Genomic DNA, 26,397 nt, shown 5'->3' on the forward strand with positions numbered 1-26,397 from the left:
TTTTAAATTTCTAAATTAGTAGATCAAGCATAATTTTCTGAAATTAACTTAAAAATTCATAACACAATCTCAGATTCTTTAAATAATTTAGATCATATTATTCTATCTCTTTTTATCAAATTACTTTGACTTACATTAAGATTTAATCACAAAAGTTTACCCTAAAAAAATAAAATGACACGCAGACTACATTATTAGAGAACATAAGAAAAAAAGTTTCCTACACAAAATTACTGTTAGTTCTTTGGTGTATATTCTCCTGTCTTTGACAAAAAAAGTTTTATGAGTACCCTCTATTTGCCAAAACAATGTTTCAGAGAATGAAGATACATAATGAAAAAAATAGATAGAATGTCCTGCCCTCACTTGGCTTATATTCAAATGTCAGCAAATAGAAAATAAATATGTGCCATGATACATGATTATTGATGTCATGACGATAATGAAATAGGATACAGAAATTGAGGCAGATTTTGGGTTGTGTAATCATTTAGCTAAAGCTCTCAGGGAAGACCTCTTTGATGAAGAGATATTTGAGGATTTCTGAAATAAAGAAGATATAACTTGGGGAAAAACATTGCAGGCAAAGTGACAAATTAAAAAAATTCCTCTTGTACTTACTTCTGTACCATTTCAACTACACATTAATTGCTCCAAAGAATGAGACATCCTGTGGTGTATTTCACATTAGTCTTTCTCTTAGCCAATCATGAAAAGGCAAATTCATATTTAAGTAACAGATCATTTTCATATTAAAATTATGAGGATAAAATTATTTTTAATTGATGCTCAGTATATCTTGTGTTTCATTGTCATTTATTTAATCAAATACTATTTCTTTTTTCTCTGTGGTAAGCATTGTATTAACTATTGTAGAGTCAGAAATAAGATAAAAAGCTTGCCCTGGAAAAACTCCCCATTCAAAGAAAGAGATATTTGCACAAATAAATATAATAAAATCTGAAGGATACTCTAATACAACTTTCATAGAATAGGTGATCAACTCTACTCAGGTGGCAGCATCAGGACAAAGAATAGAATTTTCAAAGACAAATTAAAAGGAATGACTTCAGAGGAAGGGTGGTAGGAGAGGGTGCCTTGATCTCTTATGTTGAAATTACAATCTGAACAGCTTGTAGTTCAGCAAAAGATTCCCTGCTGAAGGTACCAACATGTCTGAGAGAGCTGTCTGTGCATTGGAACTTCTGAAGTGATTGGTCAGTGGGAGCCAGCTGCAGAGATGGGAAGAGAGGAGAGCTGAGACTGTGTGGGGGATGCAGCCCTGAACTCACTGTGAGGCTCAGCCCAGAGAGGAGAGAAATGAGGTTGCGACTGCCACTCCTTCCAGCAGGGAGAGGCAGACAAGTACAGTGAACATCTCCATCCAGTTTTTCCTCCCCATTGTCAGTTCTAAAGGTCCCATCCTAAGCCCCCCCCCTTGTTCTTGCTTTCCCAACCTGAAGCAGGAAAGAAGGCTTTCAGCAAAATGCCCATGAAAACTGGCCTCTCTCCCACTCATCCATCCCAGGACCTTGCCCCATCCCCATGCCTCCCTCTACTCCCTCCACACACCCTCTTGAGGCAGATGTCCAACCTCCATCCCTCCCCATCCCCCAACCTGGCCCCACCCCTTTGCTTCCCCCACCCCTTCCACACACCCTGATGTGGCAGGTGTTCACCCGGTGCCCAGGAAGATGGGGAAATGATGCCTCCCAGAAAGCAGTAAAAAGACAGCCCATTCAACAGCCATGGGTTTTATTAAGGTGGTGGTTTATCATTTACTTTTCACTCACTTTGCATACTTCTTGGTCCAAGCCCGAGCAATGGCATTATATGTATCCCTATCTGTTAAATACATTCTTGCAATTGATGGATCTAAGGGATCATTAGGGTTGGGGTCACATAACATTGAGCTAATGGATAACAACAATTCAGATATAGTAAGGGCAGGCGACCACTGGGACTTGAGAATATCTAGACAGATATTCCCTCTTCTGTCGATATTGGGATGGTATACCCGGGTGGTGAAGTAAATATATGGAGGCTGAAAGGGGTAATCTCGTGAGAAGTATATGTTTAGGGAGAAGACCCCTCCCTCATAAGGGCTATTGTCGGGGCCCACAATGACCCCCCTCCATGTGAACATGTCATTCTCCACCGGTGCCGCAGAGCACATGGGAGGAGGGTCCTTAGTGATGTCCATCAGTTCCTTGTGCAGTCTCTTGAGGGCCCTGGACGAGTCCACGGAAACGGGCTGTGTCTGGGCATCCTGATAGGGACAAGAGGGGAACCATGGGTCGGGAGGGACCATGGGTTAGGGTGGGCGTTGCTTAGGGGGGCCAGGGTTAAAGGGGTAGCCAACCCTCAGGTCAGTGGGTAAGAAGGTTGGAGCCAAGCTGTGGGGTGTCAGGGGACAGGGATGGTGAGGGAAGGGGGGAGGAAGGGAGAGTTGGGGACTCGGCTGGACCTGAGGGGCTACTGCTTACCTGTGTCTCGCTGGTCCCTGGCTCCTCCATGTCTGCCTCCTCCATTGCTGGGTCTGCCGCTCAGACCCTGAGCCACTAAGGCTGCGCTGCCCATACACGCTGCAGCCCTGTGACAGGAGCAATGGCTTCTGCCAGGCCGCCTGCCTGTGCCCTCAGCCCTGCCATGTGCACTGGGTGACTGGAGACAAGTAGCGATCCCCTCTGTGACATCACAGGGGCCAGCTGATCACATCAGCAAGTCAATGGGGGCGGAGCCAGGAGAGAGAGGGAGAGGCAGACAGGTACAATGAGCATCCCAGTAGATGTGGTCGGCCTGCTCCACGATTGAACAGAGGGACCTGGGCAGAGACAGAGCTCAGATGTGCAGCCACGCAGTCTGACTACCGCCGGGACCAGGAAGAAACACACAGCCACTGCGGAGCCTGGCCTCCTCTCTGCACCCTCCCAGATGTCGTAGTGGGCCCCAGAAACTGTAACACTGTGTGCCGGGTTGCAGAGTACATTGTCTGCAAACACGAGGACTGAAACCACAGAAACATTTTCTCCTAAATGACATGTGTGCTCTTTAGCTCACACCAGGGGTGGGTAGAGATACAGAGCGGAAGACACTAATGTCTGCCAGTGTCCATGGCTGGGAGGACAAAGCCATAAGTCACCAGCCAGCCTCTCCCAGCTCACCCCACACCCACCCGTTGTAGTGCATTGCCCGCGGCATATAGCTGCAGGTGACAGTGCTGGGATTTCAAGGACGTGCACTCTGATCACCCACCACATTCTCCAGGGACTGAGTGCCTTGAGATGCAGGCAACCCGATCACAGAGGAGATACCTACCTTACCAGGGTACAAACAGCTTCTTCCATGTCCCTGCAGAGATCTGAAAGGACAGAGCTGAGCAGAAAAAGCTCAAAAGCCTGTGTTTTAGTGACCCCTACTGAAAAACAACAAAAACACAGCCTCAGTGGTGTAGCTCCGGTGGTTGGGTGTAATCCCACAAAGTGAAAAGTTGCAGGTTCCATTCCTGGTCAGGGCTCATACCTAGGTTGTGCATTTGATCTCCATTTGGAGCACATATAAGAGGCAACCAACCGATGTTCTTCCCTTACCTCGATGTTTCTCTCCTTCTCTTTCTCCCTCCTTACCCCTCTCTCTAAAAATAAATAAAATCTTTAAAAAAATAAAAAGCCTTCTTGTCAATCTGGTAGAGAAGGGCCATTCCTATATACATGCCTACAGAGGGAAGGAATTCATCAAATACCATAAATAACCAGGGTAATAATGTAGCTCAGAAAAAAATGTTAGTCTTCAGAAAATAAGCTTAAAGACATGAAATATGTAATTTAAATGACAGGGAATTCAAGATTACAGTTCTAAGAAAGCCCAGTGAGATACAATACAGATAGGCAGTTTAATAAGCTAACAAATACAATTAATAAACAAAATACTTTACCAAAGACATTTAAACTTTTAAAAAGAACCAAATAGAAATTCTGGAGCTAAATAACAACAAAGGACATCAAGAATGAACAAGCTAGTGTAAGAAATACAGCTGATCACATAGGGAAAGAATGAGTGAAACTGAAGATAGAAATCTAGAAATGGCATGGATGGAAAAACAGAACCAGAGCAGAAAAGTGAAAGAGCTCAATAGGAACTATCTGACTCCATCAGATAGAGCAATATAGTACTTATAGGCATACCAGAAGAGGAAGAAATGGAGAAAGGAACTGAGAATCTATTCAAAGAAATAGTTGATGAAAACTTCCCAGACCTATGGAAAGAGCTAGATCCTGGAATCCAAGAAGCAAACAAGACTTAATTACCTCAATACTGAAAGGCCTTCTCCAAGGCACATAGCACTAAAACTTCCAAAAATTCTTGACAATGAGAATTCTCAAGAGAGCAAGAAAAACAATGCAGTAACCTACAAAGAAATTCTATTAGATTATCATCAGATTTCTCAGGAGCCCTACAAAGTAGAAAAAATACATCAAATAGGCAAAGTACTAAAAGACAGAAATGACCAGTGAAGAATAAGCCAGCAAAGTTGTCCTTTAGATGTGAAGGAGAAATAAAACTTTCAAAAGGTGGGGGGATTTAACAACACCAGAAGACCTCCATTATAAGAAATAGTCAAGGGGGGTGTTCTACTTGAAATAAAGAACAAAAGGTCACAAAACTACAAATAAGATTTCCAATAACTCTTATTCCTAATAGGGTAGTATACACTTAAATATCACAGACAGGTTAAATGAGGTAAAAACATTAAAAAGGAGAGAGAAAGAAGACAGTGACTATTACAATTGAGAAGTGAACACAGTATAAATAGGGATAATTCTGAACAACAAAAACATAAAAAGAATGGGGGTAAAAGGCTGAATTTGAAAAGGGAGATGGAGATCAGATGCATTCAGAAGGAAAATAACTAACATATGTATGAAAGTTAGTTTTACATTAACCTAGTAGTAACCACACACACACACACACAAAAAAACCCAAACTGAGACACGTAACTTTAAAATAAAAAGGGAAAACAGAGTAAAAAATATATAACACCAGCAAATTAAAACATCAGACAGAAACACAAAGGATGAAAAACTATTGAGCCCTGGCTGGTGTGGCTCAGTGGATTGAGCACCAGCCCACAAACCAAAGGGTCTCCGGTTCAATCTCCAGTCAGGGCACATGCCTGGGTTGTGGGCCTGGTCCCTAGTGGGGGGCATTCAAGAGGCAAACACACATTGATGTTTCTTTTGCTCTCTTTTTCCCTCCCTTCCTCTCTCTCTAAAAATAAATAAGTAAAATGGTTTTTTTAATGGAGTCATACAGCTATGAGAAAGCAAAGATAAAATGGTTATAGGAAATTGTCATATATGTCAACCACCCTAAATGTAAGTAGACTAAAGTCACCAATGAAAAGTCACAGAGTAAAAGATTGGATCAAACAAACAAAACCCAACCATATGCTGTTTCATGAAATACATCTGAGCTGCCAAGACAAATACAGACTCAAAGCTAAAGGATGGAAAATGATTCTCCAAGCAAATGGCACCCACGGAAATGTAGGTGTAGCCATCCACATGGCTACAAAATAGATTTCAAGATAAAAAGGTAACAAGAGACAAAGACAGACATTTCATGATGATTAAGGGGACACTAGATCAAGAAGACATAACACTTCTCAATATATATGTACACCATTAGGGAGCACCCAAATATGTAAACCAACCAACAGAATGAAAGGGGGAAACAGACAAAAACATAGTTACATTAGGCAACCTAAATATCACATGGACAGCTCAGCTCTCTCATTTTTCTCTTGCAACATCAGAGGATTAAGTTGGGAGCTCAATGAGTAGGGAAAGGTAACAGATTAAGAAAGCACCATATAAGATGCCCAGCAGACGGAAGGAAGCAGCATGAAAGAGACAGGGTTCTGACTGACTGCATTCTGGACAGTGTCAGGAAGCCTGCCCATGGGCCATGGGATAAACTTCACACATGTTGGGGACCACTCTGCTTGGTTTCAGGAATTGTAACTTTACTCCCCGTGGCTAAGGATGAGCAAGCAACCTCCAGAATGCGAGCCACAGGAGACAAAGCTTGTCTCTGCTAGCAAATGCTGCCTCAGTTTCCTCTCCCTGCCCCCAAAGCATGGTTAGAAGTCAATGATGGGTAAGACCCCTGACAGCAGGGGGCAACCTAAGCAAAACTCAACCACTTGGGACTCCATCATGGAAGGACTTGGGGGGCTGCAACAAAGAGTGAGCAATGGACTCTTGCGCACCCGGCTACCTGGCTATGTGACAAAGCCCGAGTCCCCATTTCCATCTGGGAGAAGCACTTCCTGGCTCTAATCCACTGAAGCCTGAATACCTGATGGGGAGGGGTGCAGCTCCTTGCCTTGCTAGAGTGGATCCCTGGGTGGGTGGGGGACAGGTAAAAATCTGGCATCACAAAGACGTCCTGATAAACCTGTGAAACCTGCTCTGCTAAGAGTGTTTTCATTTATTTGTTAAGTGTCCGAGCAGGAAACCCTAAAATTTCTGCAAAACTCCCTTCCTGACAGACTGACTCAGACTAACCCCTCAGATTTCTTTGAAATGTTATCTACTGTTTGATCCTTGCCACCCTCTATTCCTGTGTATTATAACCCAATAAAAGCTCCTGGAGGAAGGGGCTCAAGGCCCTTCCCTTTTGAGGGGTTGGCCACCTCTCCTCCTCAAGCAGATCGTGTCTTGGTAGTGTGTACTTTCATCCATGGCGGAAGGGGGACTTTCAGGAAAAGTCGTCCCCACACACACAGATTCCTACCACTGTCTTCCATGTACTAAAACTATACCTTTTCTTATTTTGCAGCTGGTTTCCTGAACAGAATTGAACTTCCAGAAATAAACTCTAGTATATACAGTCAACTAATATTTGACAAGGTCACCAAGAATACTCGATGAGAAAAAGATTAGTCTTTTCAATAAACAGTGCTTGAAACACCATATAACCATGGACAGAAAAATGAAATTGGACCCCTGGATTATAGCATTCACAAAAATTAAGTTAAAATGGAATAATAACTTCAATGTTAGCTCTAAAACCAAAAAACTCCAAGTGAAAAACATATGGAAAATTGTCCTTGTCATTGGTCTTGATGACAATGTTTGTAAAAAAAAGATGAGACCCAGAACACAAACAAGAAAAGCAAAAATAAATGAGACTACATCAAACTAAAAGATTCTGCATGGTCTGAGAAACAATAAGCACAATTAAAACACAACCTACAAAGTGGGAGAAATATATATACAAATCAATAACAACACTAAGAACAACAAAAACTAAGCACAATAAAATACCAAAAAAAAGGAATATATATTTTTCCGAAGAATACATACCAATGGCCATGAACATGAAAAGTTGTTGGTCATCACTAATCATCAGAGCAAGACAAATCAAAATCACAATGATATGTCACCTTACACCTGTCAGAATGTCCATCACCAAAGAGAAAAGTGATAACGCTTATTAGCAAGGATATGGAGAAAAAAAGGAATGCTGTGCACTGTTTGTGAGAATATAAATTGGGAGTCATTGTGTAAAACATTAGGGAGTTTCCTCAAAAAAATTAAAACCAGAACTACCATATGATCCGGCAATTCCATTTTTGGGTGCATATGCAAAGGAAATGAGAAGGGGATATCATGGAGATATCTGTGCTTCCATGTTTATGTGGCACTATTCACCTTAGCCAAGACACAGAAACAATCTAAGTGTCCATCAAAAAATGAATGGAAAAAAAGATGTGACCGATGGAATATTTTTCAGCCATGACAAAGAATTGAATCCCACCATCTATATGCCATAAACAGACCTTAAAGTCATTATGGTAACTGAAATAAGTCAGACAGATAAAGACAAATATTGTATAATCCCACTTATATGTGGAATCTAAAAAACAACAAGCTCACCCTGGCTGGTGTGGCTCAGTAGATTGAGCACCAGCCCACAAACCAAAGGGTCACCAGTTTGATCCCCAGTCAAGGCACATGCCTCGGTTGTGGGCCAAGTGCCCAGTTGGGGGTGCCCAGTTGGGGGTGCACTAGAGGCAACCACACTTTGATGTTTCTCCCTCTTTTTCTTCCTCCCTTCCCCTCTCTACAAATGAATAAAAGCTCATAAATATAGAGAGAACCAATGGTAGTTTCTAGAGGCTATAGTGAGGAAGGAATATGGTTATATTGATCAATGAGTGCAAACTTCCAGTTATAAGATTAATAAGTTCTGGAGATCTAACAACAGTATTGTAATAGTAGGTAGCATACTATATACTTGAAGGTTGCTAAGAGTAGATCTTAAGTGTTCTCAACACAAAAAGGAAAGTCTAATTATGTGGCATGATGGAGATGTTAGCTAACACTCCAGTGGTACTCTTACTGCAACACACAAGTCTATTGAATCAATGTTTCACAACTTAATCTTACAAATGTAATATGGCAATTGTATCTCAATAAATCTAGGAAAAAAGATTAATGGTAGTTCACTATTTAGATAATGGTGTGCAGAAATGCATCATAGACATAAGGATAGCACTTGTAAATATACAGAAGTGTAAACCAAATGTCACATTTCAAGAACTGCAAGTAGTTTTACAGGACAAGAGAACAAAGAAATATTTTTTTCCTATTAGGTGTCAATGCTGTGATGGCGGGGGCATGAGTCTGTTTGTTGATGAATATATCCCGAAAGCTTACACGAGGGGTCATCTACTAATTTGGATAAATAAATTAGTCAGGGCCATAAGTTGGTACTAAATCATGAAGAACTATTGATTACAATATCACTAATACATTTTGATATTTTCTTTCAAACTAGTTTCCTTCGTTTTTATTTCCAGTAGCTTCAGAAAATGAATATCTGTAGTTTTTATATTCTGCATTCCTTATTTTATCTGTATCTATGACTGCTGCAGTTCTGTCATCAAGGTTAATTTTTAAGACATAAATCTGAGAATTAAGGAACCCACAATGAAAGCAACCCCAAACTTTTTGTCTAACATATAAATACAGCTAAATCATAAATGCATATTCAATGGCAAAAAAAAGCCAACAACACTAACCTAAATATGTTCCATTCTTTGCAACAGCTTGTTTAAAAATCATGCCAACCCACATTTTCATGCAATTTTAAGAAATAATAACAATAAGAGATAAATTTTTATAAGATTTTATTTACTTATTTTTTACAGAAAGGGAAAGGGAGGGAGGGAGAGAGATAGACATCAATTTAGAGAGAAACATCAATTGGTTGCCTTCTGTACACACCCCAACCAGGGATGGACCAGCCATCCAGTCATGTGCCCTGACCAAAATCTAACTGCAACATTTCTCTTGGCAGATTATAGCCAACCAATTGAGCCACAGCAGTCAAGGCAAGAGCTAAAATTTCGGTCTAACGATAAAACTTTACATTGATATAACTGGCTCACTTTTAATTTACTTTAGATTCTTATCTCTTTTCCCTCGTGGGTAGTCCTTAATTTTCTTCCTGAGAGTTGCTGTACATGGAAGATTACAACACCTATAGTCTTAATTCTTAATGATTATATTTAGGGTCATGTCACATTTCACATCATTGAAACATTTTCTTATTATAATCTGTAAAACTATGTTATTTTATGTACAATGTTAACAAATCCAGAAGTCATTGACTTGTATTCATCATTCATTGTTTTGTGCATCAGCATTTTTGTCTCTGACCATTTCTGACAGCTTTCAACTTAGAACATTCATTTTCATATTCTCCACACAGTAATCAAGTCTTTAGACCTTGAGGACAAGAAGCAAATTAAAGCTATTAACATGTTAGAGAATTGTTTAATTTACTCATTAAAAATGGTTCTAAATCTGAGAAGCTCATAAGATATGCCTACAAGGTGAGCGGATTTTGACTGGCAGTGTCAGGAGAGCCAAGGGCAAAGACGACATTTCTAATAAAATTTTAAATGGCATTAAGAAATGTTGGTTCTAATTGGACAAAAGCAAGTCACAATCATAAGAGCATGTTAATATAATCCTACAGAAGAATTGGATGATGTACTTACGAATCATATCCTTGAATTTTTACTTTCGGTGGCAAAAAAAAAAAACTTTGTACTTCTCTCTTTTTGAATCAAAAGTGTAATTTTTCTTAACTAGGTTTTAGGATACCATGAATTTAAAAATATCTAATTATGCAGACATACATTTTTATCTTTAGAGGACAAGGACATGAAAATTAAAATGTGATCATCAATAACTGAGAGAAGAAAAAACCTGTGTACTTTGAATGCATTAGGTTCAAGTGCTGGGACATCAAGAAAATAAGAGCAAGTAAACATGGATGAGCATTTTAATAATGCAAAGATCAAGTATTTTCCGAAATATCTACTCTGAATCTATTTTGCCAACCCTAAGTATTAAAAATAACCCTTTATTTTATCAATAAATATTTTTGCCTCATTAATTCCCAAGTTGTTAAAAAACGAGGGGGGGGGACCAAATAAGGTTAGATACATGAGAGGAGCTATCAGTAGATTTTAATTCTGAGTGAAGTACTAAGTTTAGATATTTAGAACTAAGATAAATCAATTGCAAACAACTCCAGGAAGCTATCTTACTATACTGTTCAAAGTAAATTTATAATATCACCTTAATCTACAGCATTAACACTGTGATATAGACCACTGGTATAGGGAACTGTTTGTTTTGGTCTGGTAAATGGGACTCATCTCTGTATGGAAAACCTACAGAAGCAAAGTGGCGGGCAGGAGCCAGACCTTCAAATAGAGTTTTCCCATGGGAATCAGGCCTAGAAAATGCATAGAGATTGTTATGGTTTGCTCTTGCTAAAACTCCATCACCCTGGTCTAAAACAACAAATGTGTATTGTCTATCTTCAAGGTAACTTCCAAAGCCTGTATGAGTTCTCCCAAGGACAGAGATCAGCTCATCACCATTCCCCTCTGCATGTTATTTTCATTTCCTTGATTGTACCTAAAATGTAGACAATAATATTCTATGTAATAGATAATAAATCTTTCTCTGATATAATACCCCAGGAAAACAATAAAAGCCTGTTTAGGCAAGGGTCCAGGTGCTCCCCTCTCGAGGGAGTGGCTCAGGCATCCACAAGGGCTCTCCCCTTGAGAGAGTGTCAGTGCTTTTCCCTTTTTCTCCACAGGATTGCTGTCGCCTGTGCATTTATTCTCATCATCAGCCACAACAGGCAAACTGTGCTGGCTAGAGTCCGCCACACACTGGAATTTGAGTCTATTTACAATCTCTCCAGGAAGCAATCACTACAGTTAATATCTAAAAATCAGGCATATGGAACACGTTCTTTCTCCATTTTAAAAATATGTTATTTTTGTTCATTTAGAGAGCACATTGTGAAGAATTCAAAACTTCAGACAGGTATATTAAAAATTGAATATGTCCCATGAAACATTAGGCTAAGAGTTTCTTTAAATCAGTCTTCCAGATAGGATTTATTTAGGTGTTCCCAAGTTACTTTTCTGAGTATCTTTACTCCCCAAGACCAGAAAAATTATTTTTATACCATTAAGCATAAATGACACGTAATTATCATAATGTACAAGTAACATAATAAAAATGAGTCCACTAAAAATTGTGTACTAATTTAAATTTAGTTTATTTTTTCAAAATCCTTTTAATACTCAGTAATATTTTTTTTACTAAGGCCCGTGATTATAAGTTAACAGTAATTTTTAACATTTATTGCAAGATTTAGAAATTTTCTCATTAATAGTTAAAGTGCCAATCCCAATCAATATATTATGAACATTTATAAATAAGCACAGGATACTTTTCTATAAAAATATTAGAACACACACCGGCAAAAATGAACATCTGCAATATTCGTGGAAGACCAAAATATTTAAAAAAAATACAAAACCACACCATGAGTTGCATGAATTATATAGCAATCCTAAAATTTCTATGGAACTTCAGAAGAGCTATAATAGCCAAAGGAATCTTGTGAAAGACAAAGTAAAGACATCTCACTTCCTTATTGCAAATTATATTGCAAGACTATAGTAATCAAAACAGTATGGCAATGGCATACAAATGGACAAAGAGACCAGTAGAAGAGACTTGGGAGCCCAGAAATAAACTTTAGTATATACTGTCATCTAATATTTGACAGGGAAGTCAAAAATATTTAATGGGAAAAGACATTTTTTAAATAAATGGTGTTGAGGAAACTGGATATTTACATGCAAAAGAATGACCTCTATTTATACAACTCTTAAAATTAACTGAAAATAGATTAACAATTTACATGTAAGACTTGGAAAAAATTTATATAGTCTGTCTGGCAAAAATCTAGCCAATGTTAATATAACAACAATGGTTTGTGCAACATCAATGAACCTGGCAACCAAGGAGAATGGACTGGAATGCGCATGTATGAACAATGACAACTTCATTGTACTAGTCAGTGGGGGTTGTAGACACCATTTGAGTGAGCATCGGTACTGTGTGGTTGTGACTGAGTAGAGCAATGAATCTGAATCAGATTTTGCATTAAGCTTGAACATTTCTCTGTGTAAACTACTCAGATGATTTAGAAGGCCACAGCTATGGGTAACTGGTGATTGGCAGCTTCCTCATGACAACATGCCTGCTTATACATCACATATCATGCAGAGTGTTTTGCAAAACATCAAATCACCCAGGCTACTCATCCCCCTACAGCCCAGATTTGGTACCCTGAGACTTCTGGCTTTTCCCAAACTAAAATCACCTTTGAAAGGAAAAAGATTTCAGATTATCAATGAGATTCAGGAAAATACGACAGTTGTTAATTTTTAGTTAATCTTAAAAGTGGTATAAATAGATGTCATCTATTTCAGGGACAGAAAACCTTTATTGCTTTCTCATGAGAAAATGTGTGCAAGAAATGGATGTGGCCCTTGTGAACATAATCCCCAATTTTCAAGTTTCACACTGGGATCTATTGTTTTTTTCTCTAAAATATACTCAGAAACTAGTAATAATACCAACAATAACAATAATAATAGAAATTTAAGGGAGTTTTCCATCAAAATAAGATCAGTGAAAGCATGCTTACTTAAGCCTCATACTCAAATTTTTTTTGAAGACGCTAATCTGATAACTCAAGGTTATTCAAGGATGGAGAGGATTAAGATATGACAATTCTCCCTTTTTCTGACTTCTATGAAATTAAAAATACACTTTAACAGTGTTCAGTTGTTTCTTGGATATTGTATACTCATGTAAAATTGATTATTTCAACATAAAACAACAACCTAATATAAAATCCATAAGAAAATAAATATCAATATTCATGACCATTATTCAATATGAAAATCAATATTTAAAAGATCCCTGAAGTACTAATTACATTTTCCTGTCTTTATTAACTGGTTTTCATGTTTATATTAAAGACAATATGCATTTCTCTACATAATTAAAGAAATATTCAACAAATAAATTTCTTATTAAAAAAACCCTGCCATTTTTAAGATTAGCCTATCTTCACGTCTGGCTTTAAAAATAAATATTTTCACTTTAGCATAGGCTTCAATTGTGCTTTCTTCTTTCAGTATGTATTTAGCCAAAATAGCTATATTCTATTCAGGTTAAAAACATAAGTACAGACTTTTTATGGTGGGAATTCTGTGATAACCTATAACAGAAAACAAAGTAATTTTTACTGGGGTTGTTTGGATCTTCCTTTAATACAGCACAAAAATCACGCATTAATAAACATTCGAGTGTGAGAGATACAAGCAAGAGTTAAAGGAGTTTGAATCTATGACCAACCCTTTCTATGTTAAACAAGGACTCCTCTAATTATAGTGTCAGTATCCTGAAATGAACACATTCATTTCCCCTGGGATTAGAACAATTTCCTTCATCTTTTAATCATACATTATTATGAATGCTTAACCACAAGGATATTATAGACACCTCCTGTGAAATGAATAAACCGTATCTACATGCACCATGTAGATAAGTGAATCCAAAAGGGAAAAAATGAAGTAACACGAAATTAGAAGATTATATAGATTTCTGTCTCAGATACAAACCTTGAGGCTACATGCATTCGATTTAGTTGCATACACCCAAAATCAAAGGAATCATTTTCAATATAAAAAGGAATGATACTATAATTTTAATATTTATTCAGCTAATCTATCAATATTCCCCAACTTACAATGTTCTGCTTGTAATCACTGCACAGAATTTTAGACACACAAACATTAGTTTTCTGCATCTTTTTTGTCTTCAATGTCTCATGGGTGATGATGCATTTTTTAGAAGGTGTGTACAAATGAGTCAAAAGGAAATAGATCACACTTGGGAGTCTCACGGCTTATACACTTTTAGTAAAAAATCAGTTGCTTCATAATATAACTGGGAATCAAAAACAAAGAGTGGATGTATAAACAATAAAACATAAGTAGGAGTTAATAATAGTGAAGGACAATGACTGATGTAGTTAGATACCTGATATCCGTCTGGCAAGGTTTGCCTCTCAAGAAAAGTTGTGAAATGGAATTTATATATCAATTTGCAAGTCTCTTCTTATTATATGTTTCTGCAAATTCATATAAGGGCTCTTACTCTGCAGATCATACTAAAATCTGCTTCCAAGAAAAGATCTGCTAACTGTCATTTACCCTAATTATTTTTACACTCTAATTTCCATTTTAAGTTTTGGAAGAAAACGTCTCATCAGCAGTTAATGAAATTTTAAATGTTACCGAACAGGTCTGGAAGCCCTGGAAATATGATTATACAAAATCATTACTGATGAATTGATAATAATAGGGTGGCTCTAGCTTGCCGAATAGTGTGTAAACTATTGCCCTATCTAGTTTTTCTTAATCATAAAATCCATTGCCATTTTCAAGGGAAGTTTGTGATTTTCCTTTTTTGGGGGGGTACATTTTTATTGCATTTTCCCCATTACCATTTAGTCCCTTTACACCCCCTTCCCCCAGCAATCACTACACCGTTGTCTGGGTCCATGAGTCCTTTTTCCTTTTGGCTCTATCCTCCACCCCCTGACCTCACCCCAGTTGTCATCTGCTCTCCATTCATGAGTCTGTCTCTGTTTTGCTTATTAGTTCAGTTTGTTCATTAGACTTTCTTTACATAAATTTTATTTTTCACTTTGTTAGATTGTAATCTCCCTGTAGGTCTGGGCCATGGCTATTACGCATACTCACTATCATATCCCCATCAACAAGACAAGTGTGAATGCTGAGAAAACAATAGCTGAACAAATGTTAAGTCAAAATTTGGTTAATTACTTGGCACTTTTTAAGATCATATAAGAACTGATTAGAAGTGTGTCCACTTCTCAACTGATCAATAATTTTATTCAATTTTCTATGGATAGCATTGTTAATAAACTCCTATATTAATTTCCTTGTGTTCAAACTACACTAGGGAGAGAAAAAGTTATTGCTTACTTTCTCCAGTTCAATGTTGTTGGTAACCCTAAGCATGCCTACCTGATTAAATTATAACTACTATAATCTTTCCATAAAACTTCTTGTTTTTATTTTGTTACTGAATATATATAAAGACATAGTAAGTTACCACCTTCTAAGGGCAGTTGGGTTTTATTAAGCATTAGTAAAAGTTACTCATGTGGAGTCTAATGAACAAAATAAACTGAGGAACAACATAGAAACAGAAGCATGGGCACATGGAAAAGACTGACAGCTGTCAGAGGGGAGGGTAGAGGGGGGACTAGATGAAAGAAGGTGAAAGGATCAGCCAGGGAACACACATGCATGATCCACAGGCACAGACGGGCCAGAGGGAAGGGGAGGCAGGGGCTGGATGGAGGTGGGTAAAGGGGAGGAATGGTATATCCGTAATAGTGTCCGCAATAGAAATAAAGAAAATAAGTTACTTATTTAAAAAATGACATCATCCAAAAATGTGACTTTCATCATTTGAACATTTTCTAACAACTTACTGCAGTTCAGGAGATAAACAGTGTTTTGTGTATGCTAGCTTGCTATAACTTAACTAAAAGTTAATGGTACTTTGATATTAAAAAATTAAACCAGAAATGTTATCAAAACATTCAATTAACACACAGTTAAGTGAAGCACTAGCACTAGCTTCACTGTTTCAGTGGTGCCCAACATCTATTAGCTTTTTTATTACTTTAAAATAGAACATGTGTCTATTGACTGATACAAATCTGAAATAAATATTAAACACCTGGAATAATGATGCTGACATTATTTATTATTGTTTTGTTTTCTAAATTCTATTATTATAATAGCTATTATTATTAGTATTTTGCATGCAAGACACAAAATGAGTATAGACTAAATGAAGCATTAAGATTTTACTCCACATCAGCCAATCATAACTATTCATGGGCAAATGGCTACTACTGTTGGAGTCTATCAAATTAATTAAATGTGATTAAATATAAAGAATACCCAGGTAATACATTTTCTCACATTTTTTTCATAAAAGGAAATAGGGGCATCTAAAACTCAGGATGCTGTTGTCATATGTGAGATTAGTAAAGATTAAAGTGTTTGATAATGAAATGCCCCATTTTAATAAGATTGGAGGAAACAAACACTCTTCTACTGATGAGAGTATATGTATTTGGGGGACAGCCATTTGGCCACTGGAATAATCATTACTAACGCATATTACATTAGCCGTGACCTTCTAGTAGGGATTCATCGTACTGATATTCTCACATAAGACAGCCAAACAGTCTCCCCCTCTTTCTCCCTCTCTCTCTCTCACGCACACATGCACACCCACACATTCATAGAAAATATCTGGATGCATAGACCAAAGGAGGAAATGGAATGTGGGGACTTTCTTAAACCTCTCTATAAGTAAACATAAATTTTAAAATCATGAACTTATATTGTTTCTTTTCATGAGTATTTTTACAAAAATAGTGTGTCAATGAAACATTTAAAATATTTTTTATTGATTGATTTTTAAGAGAGACAGGAAGGAAGAGAGAAAGAGATGGAGAGAGAGAGAAACATTGATTTATTGTTCCACTTATCCATGCATTTCTTGGTTGTCTTGAACGTGCCCTGACTGGGAATGGGACCCACAACCTTTGTGCATTGGGATGATGCTCTAACCAACTGAGCTAGCAGGCCAGGGCTCAATCCAACATTTTAAGTGCAATAAATCCTCAGAAAAAGTGATAGAAAAGTCAATGTACACAGCATGCCCTATTTTGATTTAAGAATATTTTTATTTACCTACTTATACATGTCTTTGCTTTAGCAAAACTACAAATACACTTCCAGCACAGAAACTTGCTTATATTGAAATTATATCTTCAGAAGCATTACTACATATTTTAATTTGCAATATCTCTAATAAACTTCCTGCTTTTTATGTCAATACAAATTTAAGAGATGTCTGTTTTAGAAACTATACATTTGTTATTGATTGCTGTTTTCTTTGTGACCACTGAAATATTATTTACTTCCACATCCTAACATTTATATAATCTATGTTCTTCTTATTTCAATCTAATTTGTGGCTATTTTTTCACAAGTATTCAAGTGATTGATGTTCAATATTTTACTTAATGAAACAGCATGACTCACGGGCATGGACAATGTGGGGATTGACTATGGAGTGGGGAGGATGGGGCAGGGAAGAGCAACAAGGAAAAGGCGGGACAACTGTAATTGAACAACAATAACAAAAATAAAATCAAAAATCAAAAAGCCCTAGATGGTGTGGATTGAGTGCTAGCCTGAGAACCAAAGAATTGCCAGTTCAATTCCCAGTCAGGGCAAATGCCTGGGTTGCAGGCCAGGTCCCCAGTATGGGGTGCTTAAGAGGCAAACACACATGGATGTTCCTCTTCCTCTCTTTCTCCCTCCCTTTCCCTCTCTCTAAAAATAAAAAATTGTTAAGAAAAATAAAATGAAAAAAGAAATAACTTTTTTAAATGAAAACCTCTCAAGCAGTATTTACAATGTCTGTGATTGTCAAAAAGTAAACCCCCACAGTGTAAAATTCTCAAATCACATTTCTCATCACCGTAGTATGACAATGCATTAAAACCTCAGAAGTGAGAAAGCAGGTAAGAAATTTCAAATGCTATTTGAGTGAGGATAATGTCTTCTTTATATAGAAATCAGGCTTATATTTTAATTTGCCAATTCCATACCCTAATATGCATTTATATATTTGGTCATAGGAGGATTTTGCTGTTGATTCTGCACATCAATTTCACAGAAGAAAATTTGTGTATGTACTTTCATAGTCTACAGAAACATCATTACCCTATCATAATGAAAAATAAAATAAAATTAGTTAAAACCCCAGATGGTCTACTGCAGGAGAGATTTGCAATGCCCATAATATAAATTATGACTATTCCTGTGCCATTTTTGATTGATGATGTAAAGACTGAAGTTCCCACAGGGTTAATGCCCCATCATTCCTTCGATCTGTAGTTAAGAAAAGAGAGGGAAAGGAATTGTCTCTCACACTCACCTGAGATCAGTGCCAGAGCGGTGAAATTTTTTAAAAAATTGTTAAGAGAGGGAATGGTTCTGGATCATTTCTTCGACAAATATTAAAATGTGTGTATTCCTCCTCTGAAGTTTCTTAGCTTTCCTCAGAAACACAGAGAAGGAGCTTATCTAAGGAAGGCCAGGCAGCTGCCAGGGATTGGTGACAAAGGTCAGCATGGTGAGGTGGGGCTGTGTCTTCCAATCTAGTCCTTCCCTTGCACCAGTCACTCTAGCTTGGGAAGGTTCAGACCTGCAGACAGACGGCTGTCATCCCTGTCCTCATTATCCAGTAGTCTCCTTCCTCTCTGGTATCTCCTTCTATTTCCTTTTTGAAACGTTTTCTTGGAATGATCAGAATTCTTTCTTCATATTCACTTCCACTATCTGGAAAACTGTTGTTTAGAAAAGCAACTCACCCACAAAGATAGAAAAAAAAAGAGGATTTACAGGAACTAGTATAAAGGACAAATGGACAACAACTAAGGGGGGTGGAAATGGGAAGGAGATGGGGTCACAGGGGGTGGGCTGGGATGGGAGTAAAAGTCAAAATACTGTAACTGAAAAATAATTAAATTTAAAAAAATATCAAAAACAAAAAAAGGGTGAAACAGAAATGAATCCCATGGAACCTAGTGTTCAGATATAGGAATGAAATTAGGGTGGTGAAAAAGTAGCAACATGCCAACTGTTGAAGGTGGTAAAAGCTCTCCAGAGAATTCTGATACTCTCTCTCTCCACTTTCACTAATGGAAAAAAAAAAAGGGCTGAAGCGTTTCCCTCTAGCCCACTACAATCCAGACAGTGATGAGACACCATCTGCCTGCTGTCCACTGAGTTACTCTGCATCCTTGTCAATGTTAGCCCTCAGTGAGAATCAGTGAGAGAGGGTGGGATTACAACATTCCATCCCAGGCAAATGTATGAGTTGGGAACCAAACATCACAGATCACAGGGGTCCTTTTCTCACAAGGTGCTGACAAGCACCTCAGGGAAGATGTGAAATCGGTTTGTAACATCATTGACACAGTGTTGATTTCACTGAAATAATATCTAATCTCACACGGAAGAGAAAGGAAGTAAGGAGCTAACAGAACTGGGAGTCACTTTGTTCCCCTTAAGTGAAACTTGACCAGATTTTTTTGGTGGTGCTGAGGTTTATGGCCTTTTTTCCTTTTAGGCTGATTGCTATTAAACTGGTTTAACATTTGCTCATAACTCTCAGCTCTTTTCTGTTATTACACCTGTTTTTCAACCTTCCCCCCATCCAACCATCACAAATCAGTCTAATGGATTTCTTACTGGAAGTAAGACCTTGCTGGTTTAGTGTTAGTGCTTTGGAGAACTAAGTCCTAACACTCCCTGGTAACTAAAATCCATGGTCCTAGGAATCCACCAATATTTTATTGTTCACTTTCTAGATCCAGTTTGTTAGGATTCTTTATTTTCTTCCTATACACAATATTCCCATCTATATGTGTTCATAATAAGGAAGGAAACATTCTGAATGCTTCCTTTCAAGTGAATTTTCTCTATGTGTAAGACATTGTCTATATTTTATGTTAAGGTTCAACCCTAATATCAAGCATTTTTCTTATAATATTTAAGGTACAATATTCAGAGGGCATGGAATAAAGTTATGAAAAATCATCATGGCCCTGGCTGGTGTAGCTCAGTGGATTGAGCACGGGCCTGTGAACCAGACAATCGTGGTTCGATTCCCAGTCAGGGCACATGCCTGGGTTGCAGGCCGGTTCCCTGCAGGCCACTTCCCAGCAGGGGACCCACGAAAGGCAACCATACATTGATGTTTCTCTCCCTCTCTCCTTCCCTTCCCCTCTAAAGATAAATAAATAAAATCTTTAAAAAAAAAGAAAAATCATCATGCATGATTTATTTAAAGTTATATACACATAAAATATTTCATACTCCAAGTCAATCTATCTTTTAAGCCATTTGAAAGAAGCAAATATAAAATATTTGATTCAATATGAATTCAGAGCATGGCAAGCTGTCAGTAGATGGAGCTATTCTACAGCATATGCTTAAGATTTTTCAACAAGAAAAGCAAGTTAAAATTATTTAATATTTAACTACATGCTTGTTTCATGAGAGAATAATTAAAGCTTACCTAGGAGAAGATTTGCCTTTCATAATATAAGATACTGACTCCTACATGTTTTCTTCCAAATATTTTCCATAAATATATTGAAATAAAAATTTAACTGACTTTTAATCATAATAGAGATGTGAGAGAAATAATTGGAAAGTGAAAATTTGGATAAAAATAGTAGCAGCCATGGCTACAGTGGCTCAGTGGACTGAGCACTGGCCTGCAAACCAAGGGGTCACCAGTTCGATTCCCAGTCAGGGCACATGCCTGGGTTGTGGGCCAGGTCCCCAGTGGGGGGTATGTGAGAGGCATCCACACATTGATGTTTCTCTCCCTCTCTGAAAATAAATAAATGAAGTATTTTTAAAAATAGAGTGTAGCGGGGTGGGCTGGGATGGGAGAAATAGACAGAAAACTGTACTTGAAAAATAACTAAATAAAAAAATAGGAACATTATTCTGTATAACCACAATATCCTTATACCTAATAAAATTCATAATTCCACAAAAAAATAGAAGGTAGCAAACATGCAATGGTAAAGAACCTACATTTTATTCTTTTCACATACATGAAACACTGTAAAAGCAAAGAAAACCTCCTATTGCAATAGTCTACCAGCTTCTGGGGATCCTATTTATGAAAACCTTATCAAATCCCCACAGTAAACACAAGTATGTCCACTTTGATTTTGGACTATGTAAACTTTCCATTTTGGATTTCAAGAAATAAAATATTTTTAAAATTGAAGTCTGAATGACAGGTACAAGATGAGATATTGAAGATATTCTCAGTGCTTAACACTGACTGTTGTGTCAGTGGCATGTGTTCATGGCAATGAACATGCTTTTCCAATAGATTGATAAGCAAGATGCTTGTCGAAAAGTGTTCTCCAGGTAACTTGGGTTTTTACTTTTGACTTCTTCAAGCCTTTAGATTCCTTCAGTCTTTATATCAGTAGGCACCTCCACAGTGTCATTTTGGAGGAATAATTAGATCTGTCCATAGCCTTTGTTTCATGTTAATTGATTCTATTTCATCATTTATAATAGAGCGGACTTGACTCCTGAGAGGACTTGACAGATCCATAGCCTTCGTTTCATGTTAATTGATTCTATTTCATCATTTATAATAGAGAGGACTTGACTCCTGAGAGGACTTGACAGATCCATTATTTTGCATATTTACCTCCTTCCTAAAGTCCTTTAATCTATATTTTATTCAGGGGAATTCCTATGTCTTATTTCATAGAAACGTGTAGTATTAATATTGATCATGACTCTAAGCATTGCTCTCTGTTCAACACTCAAGTTGGTTCATTCATTCAAAAATAATTTATTAAATGCCTACTAGGGGGCATATGCTATGCTTTACAGATATCTCAATTAAATTGCACAATAATCTATTGAATATGTATGGTTATTTGAAATTAGTGTACTCCCATTAGAGACTCCAGTGCCTGAGATTCTCCCTCATTGGTCAAGATGGCACAGGGGCAGTTCTTACACTTAGCACACCGAAAGCCAGAAAGATGAATGGACAGGGCCTGAGCACAGCAAAGACTAGCAAGATAATTGGAGAGAAAAATCCCCTCCCTTCCATATCCCAATAAGAACCAAGGGCTGGAGCAGGAAGTGGGGGTGATCTTTGGGATGGGTCTGCACCATTCTCCCAGGTCTTAGCACCTGAATAAACCTTTCCTTTTGCACCAGCACCCACCTCATGAGACTGGTTTTCTTTGTGGCGGGCAGCAGAGCCTACTAGGTTGGTTACAGTCACTCATCTTTTCTCAATTGAACTGTTGCCAAACTCTCCTAAATGCTATCTCAGGTGTCAGGCAAGCTCTGAGGATCTAGTATTCTTCCTCTGCTCTGGGTCTCTGCGAGCTCTGTTCTGCCTGAGGTTCCTTCTTCCACCTCGATCAAGCACCTGGATAACCCTGCCGTACAGTCGAGCTCACCATACTTGGTAAGACCTCACAGGCCAGATCTTCCCTTTATGACCGCTATAGTGAAAAGACAAGATCCTGCAACCCTGATTCTGCCTTCTGGGATATTAATTGTAAGCTCTTTAGCAAGAACCAAAGCATTCGGAACCTTGGACTCTCTTCCCTTTCCTGCCCAAGAGGTTCAGACAGATAAACGGCTGAAGATGCCGCCTTAGCCTAATAAAATTAAGTGTCCTGAGTAGTGTGCTTCAGGCAAGTGCACTTAGCTAGATGCCCACTGTGTCCCATTGTTCCTGAGTCACTCAGTAAGTATGTCCTGGCCTGTGTGTTTGGCTCTTCCTCAATTGCTTGTAAATTGCCCATTATCACTCCTGAAACTGTAATGCCATGTTACCCACCCTTTTCTTCTTTGTCCAAAATGTCCTAGACACTGAATGTTGCCTCACTGTCTTTGAAATTTTCATGGAGGTAGCATAACTGTGTGAGTTCCCCATGAGCATGAATTAAACATGGACTTCCTCCTGTCAATATGTCTCTATCAATTTGCTTAGTAGCCCAGCCAGAAGAACTTAAAAGGTGGAAGGGAATGTATTAACATTTTTTAGTGCCCACAGTAGTTTATCACACATCTTTAAAATGATTTACTTGTATGTCTACTTCTCCTATAAGTTAACGTATTCTTTGAGCTCCAGGACCATGTTTTTATTTATTTTATTTTTTCAAATATTTCATTTATATTGTGTTTTTCTGTTACCATTTAACCCCCTATGCCCTCGTCCACTGTCTCCCCCACCCCTGCATACACCACACTGTTGTTTATGTACATGAGTTGTTTTGTTTTGTTCAACCCCAGGACGAAGTCTTTATGTCTTTGTATTCCCAATGACAAAGAATTAAAGAGATGAGACTGTGCTATATACAAGCCCTTCTGGTATTTCCCTAGGTAAATTTATATAAAACACGTTCATCAAAGGCTCATTTTATACAAATCCATTCATGCAAGCAATAAAATAGATTCTAAATGTCTACTAAGTATCAAGCATTGTATAGGCTGCTTGGGATTCAAAATAGGACATGAAAACAGTCTCTGCTATCAATAAACCCATGGCACCTTAAAAGAGATAAGAAAATCAGCAACTATTAATAGACACTGTAATAGAAATAGGTACAGAACATTATCCATGCCAAGAAAGACTTCTTATTTAAAGTAGAGTAAATAGCATAATGGCTGGGGAAAGCATCCAGATTTGAAATATCAGAGTTTATACTTATGGACAAAAGTGGATCCAGTAAAGACAAGATACTGGATTGGGGATTATACATGCATTATTTCCTTTTTATGTCTCTACAACAACCCTATGAGACAAGAAATATTATTACACTAATTTTACAAAGGAAAGCAGGGCTAAGCTTAGGTAAAAATTTCATCAACATCACATAGCAAGTAACTGACAAAGATATAAACTTAATTTGCCAAAAGGCACTGTCCATGCTATTCATCATTATGTTTTTTTACATGAAATTAAGAAAATATTAAGAAAAATTCTATACAGTTCCATCTAATGTACAGGGTGGTGCAAAAGTAGGTTTATGGTTGTTTGTAAATAAAATTATACAATAATTGATAAATAATAATACAAGAATAAACTTGTTTTGTTACTCACAACTGTAAACTTACTTTTGCCCAATACTATATTGCAAGTCCAGCATACATTTATTATTTTAAAAGAACAGAGCTTTTATTCACTTCCAAAAAGTCAAAGCCTATATTCAAGGAGTTCTAAACATTTTGTTTCTTAACAAATGCTATTGTTGTTGGAAAGACAATGAGGTTACTATTCACTGATTTCATCAATATTATCTTTGATGCTACAGCTTCTATAAAACTCAGGGTAATGACTTTGCCTTTTCTTAAACTATCTTTTTTTTTCTTTATAGAGGGTCTGAGATATTGATGCCCAAGGCTTAGAACTGATAAAAAATTTAAATATTGTCTTGTGGGGTAAAAAGTCCATGTGCAGTTTACATGTCATCAAATGCAATAATAATATTGTTTTTTTTACTCACCCATGCTATTATAACAAGACATGCATGATGAAGTATATACATGATTACATACAATAGCTCTAACACTAATCTCAGGGTACTTAAAAATATTAAAATCTAGATCTTCTATTGCAAATGCCTTAGTAAAGGCACAGGAGACTTGGGTGTAATATTCAGGAAAGGACGTAATAAGAAATACTGTAAACTTTCTCATTGGAAGAAACACATTTTAAATTTTCTTTCTGTTTTTAAAGATTTTATTTATTTATGTTTAGAGAGAGGGGAAGGGAGAGAGAAAGAGAGGGAGAGAAACATGAATGTGCCCTGTCAGGGCATGTGCCCTGACAAGGAATCCAACTGGTGACATTTTGGTTCATAGGCCAGCACTCAATTGTGGGAGTTTAAAAATGTGTTTATAGGTGGATTGGCTACAAAACCAACAGCAGGTGGAGGCAGGAAGTGATTCTCTGATCTAAGTGTTAGAAAGTGGGTTTTCTCATCTTATAGGGCAAAGGCCACTTTTCTACCTCTGCTCATGCAAAAAGTCTCAGAAAATATGTTTTATTAAATTGTATTTTCTACTCCCAATTTGAATTTTTGTAAAAAACCGAAAACACTCAAAAAACAAAATTATTTTACCCACAGTAATAATTTGCTTGTCTTGACATAACTTTTTGATTTTTTCATTTTTGTGTTTTCTTTTATTCTGTTTTGCTTTGTTTTGGTTTTAGTTTGATTGGAAAACCATTAGGAAAAGAAATGGTCCTACAGAAGGTTGTTGTCTTCTTTTATATTCCATGAATATTTGTTGTCTAAAATATACAAAAAAATTATTCTGTATATTCTTACAGCTAGTCTTGTTACCGAACAAGAGGTCCGAGGGAGGGGCAATACAATATTTGGCCCACCTAGGGATGCCCAAAACTGCTATACGACAGGGGCCCCTCCCCAAAACAAAACACTAATATCTACTGGGCTCTTCTGTCCGCCACCAATTGGAAAGACATCTCTCAATGCCAGAGATTTGTGAAAAGGAAACAAAATGTTTATTTAATGCTATTCAGGCCTAATGCCTCCACTAAAATATCAAAGTCCTTTAGGTTGTACACCTACACCCACACAGCGCTCCCTTCTCCCACTGTCCCAACTGCGGGTACCGTAAATCAGGAAAAGAGCACACGTCTGTGTTGCAGGCCGCTGGCACCGTCAGCTGTGTCACTGTACAGGATCTCTAGTTAATCCAAAGTACTGTGGTACCCTCTCACGGTCCACTGGCAAGAGTCCTTTGTACCCAGTTCCAGTCAAAGTCTCTCTTGCTTTCCAGGCCACCCAGCCAAAGGGGGCATCCCAAAGCTGCGTGAGCCTCTTCTACCAAAGCTGCAGGAGTCCCCACTCCACCAAAAGCATGTGGCTTTCTTCTTCACCTGGCTGCAAGGATCTCCATTCTGGCAAAGCTGCGTGGTTTTCCCCCTCACCTGGGAAAGAGGGGGTCCGCACCCTGCCAAAACCACATGGCTCCCTCTTTCGCCTCACCAAGAGGGGGTCCTCACTCTGCTGAAGCCGCGTGGCTCTCTCTTCACCTGGCAGTTATCCCCTCATGTCCCAGAGCCAGTCTTTTCCAAGCTCTCAGGCAGGCCTTCTCACTTAGGAGCGCAGCCCCCTAGTTTCATCTTGAGTCCTCAAGCCCTTCTCACTCAGGAGTGCAGACCTTAGTTACATCCTCCTGAGTCCCAAGCTACTCCCTTC

General features: G+C 37.9%; 1 protein-coding gene across 1 annotated transcript; it reads right to left on the reverse strand.

The window, feature by feature from the left end:
- Positions 1–1,789: 1,789 nt before the first annotated feature.
- Positions 1,790–7,189, reverse strand: LOC119064579 (ubiquitin-conjugating enzyme E2 D3-like). Its single transcript, XM_053662442.1, has 2 exons — positions 7,167–7,189; positions 1,790–2,219 (listed from the first exon to the last, which is right to left on the reverse strand). The coding sequence occupies exon 2, from the start codon at positions 2,201–2,203 to the stop codon at positions 1,790–1,792; it is 414 nt and encodes a 137-aa protein (XP_053518417.1). The 5' UTR covers positions 2,204–2,219; positions 7,167–7,189.
- Between the last annotated feature and the right edge of the window lie 19,208 nt (positions 7,190–26,397).

Source organism: Artibeus jamaicensis, unplaced genomic scaffold (assembly GCF_021234435.1).
Source record: "Artibeus jamaicensis isolate MK-2021 breed Jamaican fruit bat unplaced genomic scaffold, CSHL_Jam_final contig_241, whole genome shotgun sequence".
Taxonomy (NCBI): Eukaryota; Metazoa; Chordata; class Mammalia; order Chiroptera; family Phyllostomidae; genus Artibeus; species Artibeus jamaicensis.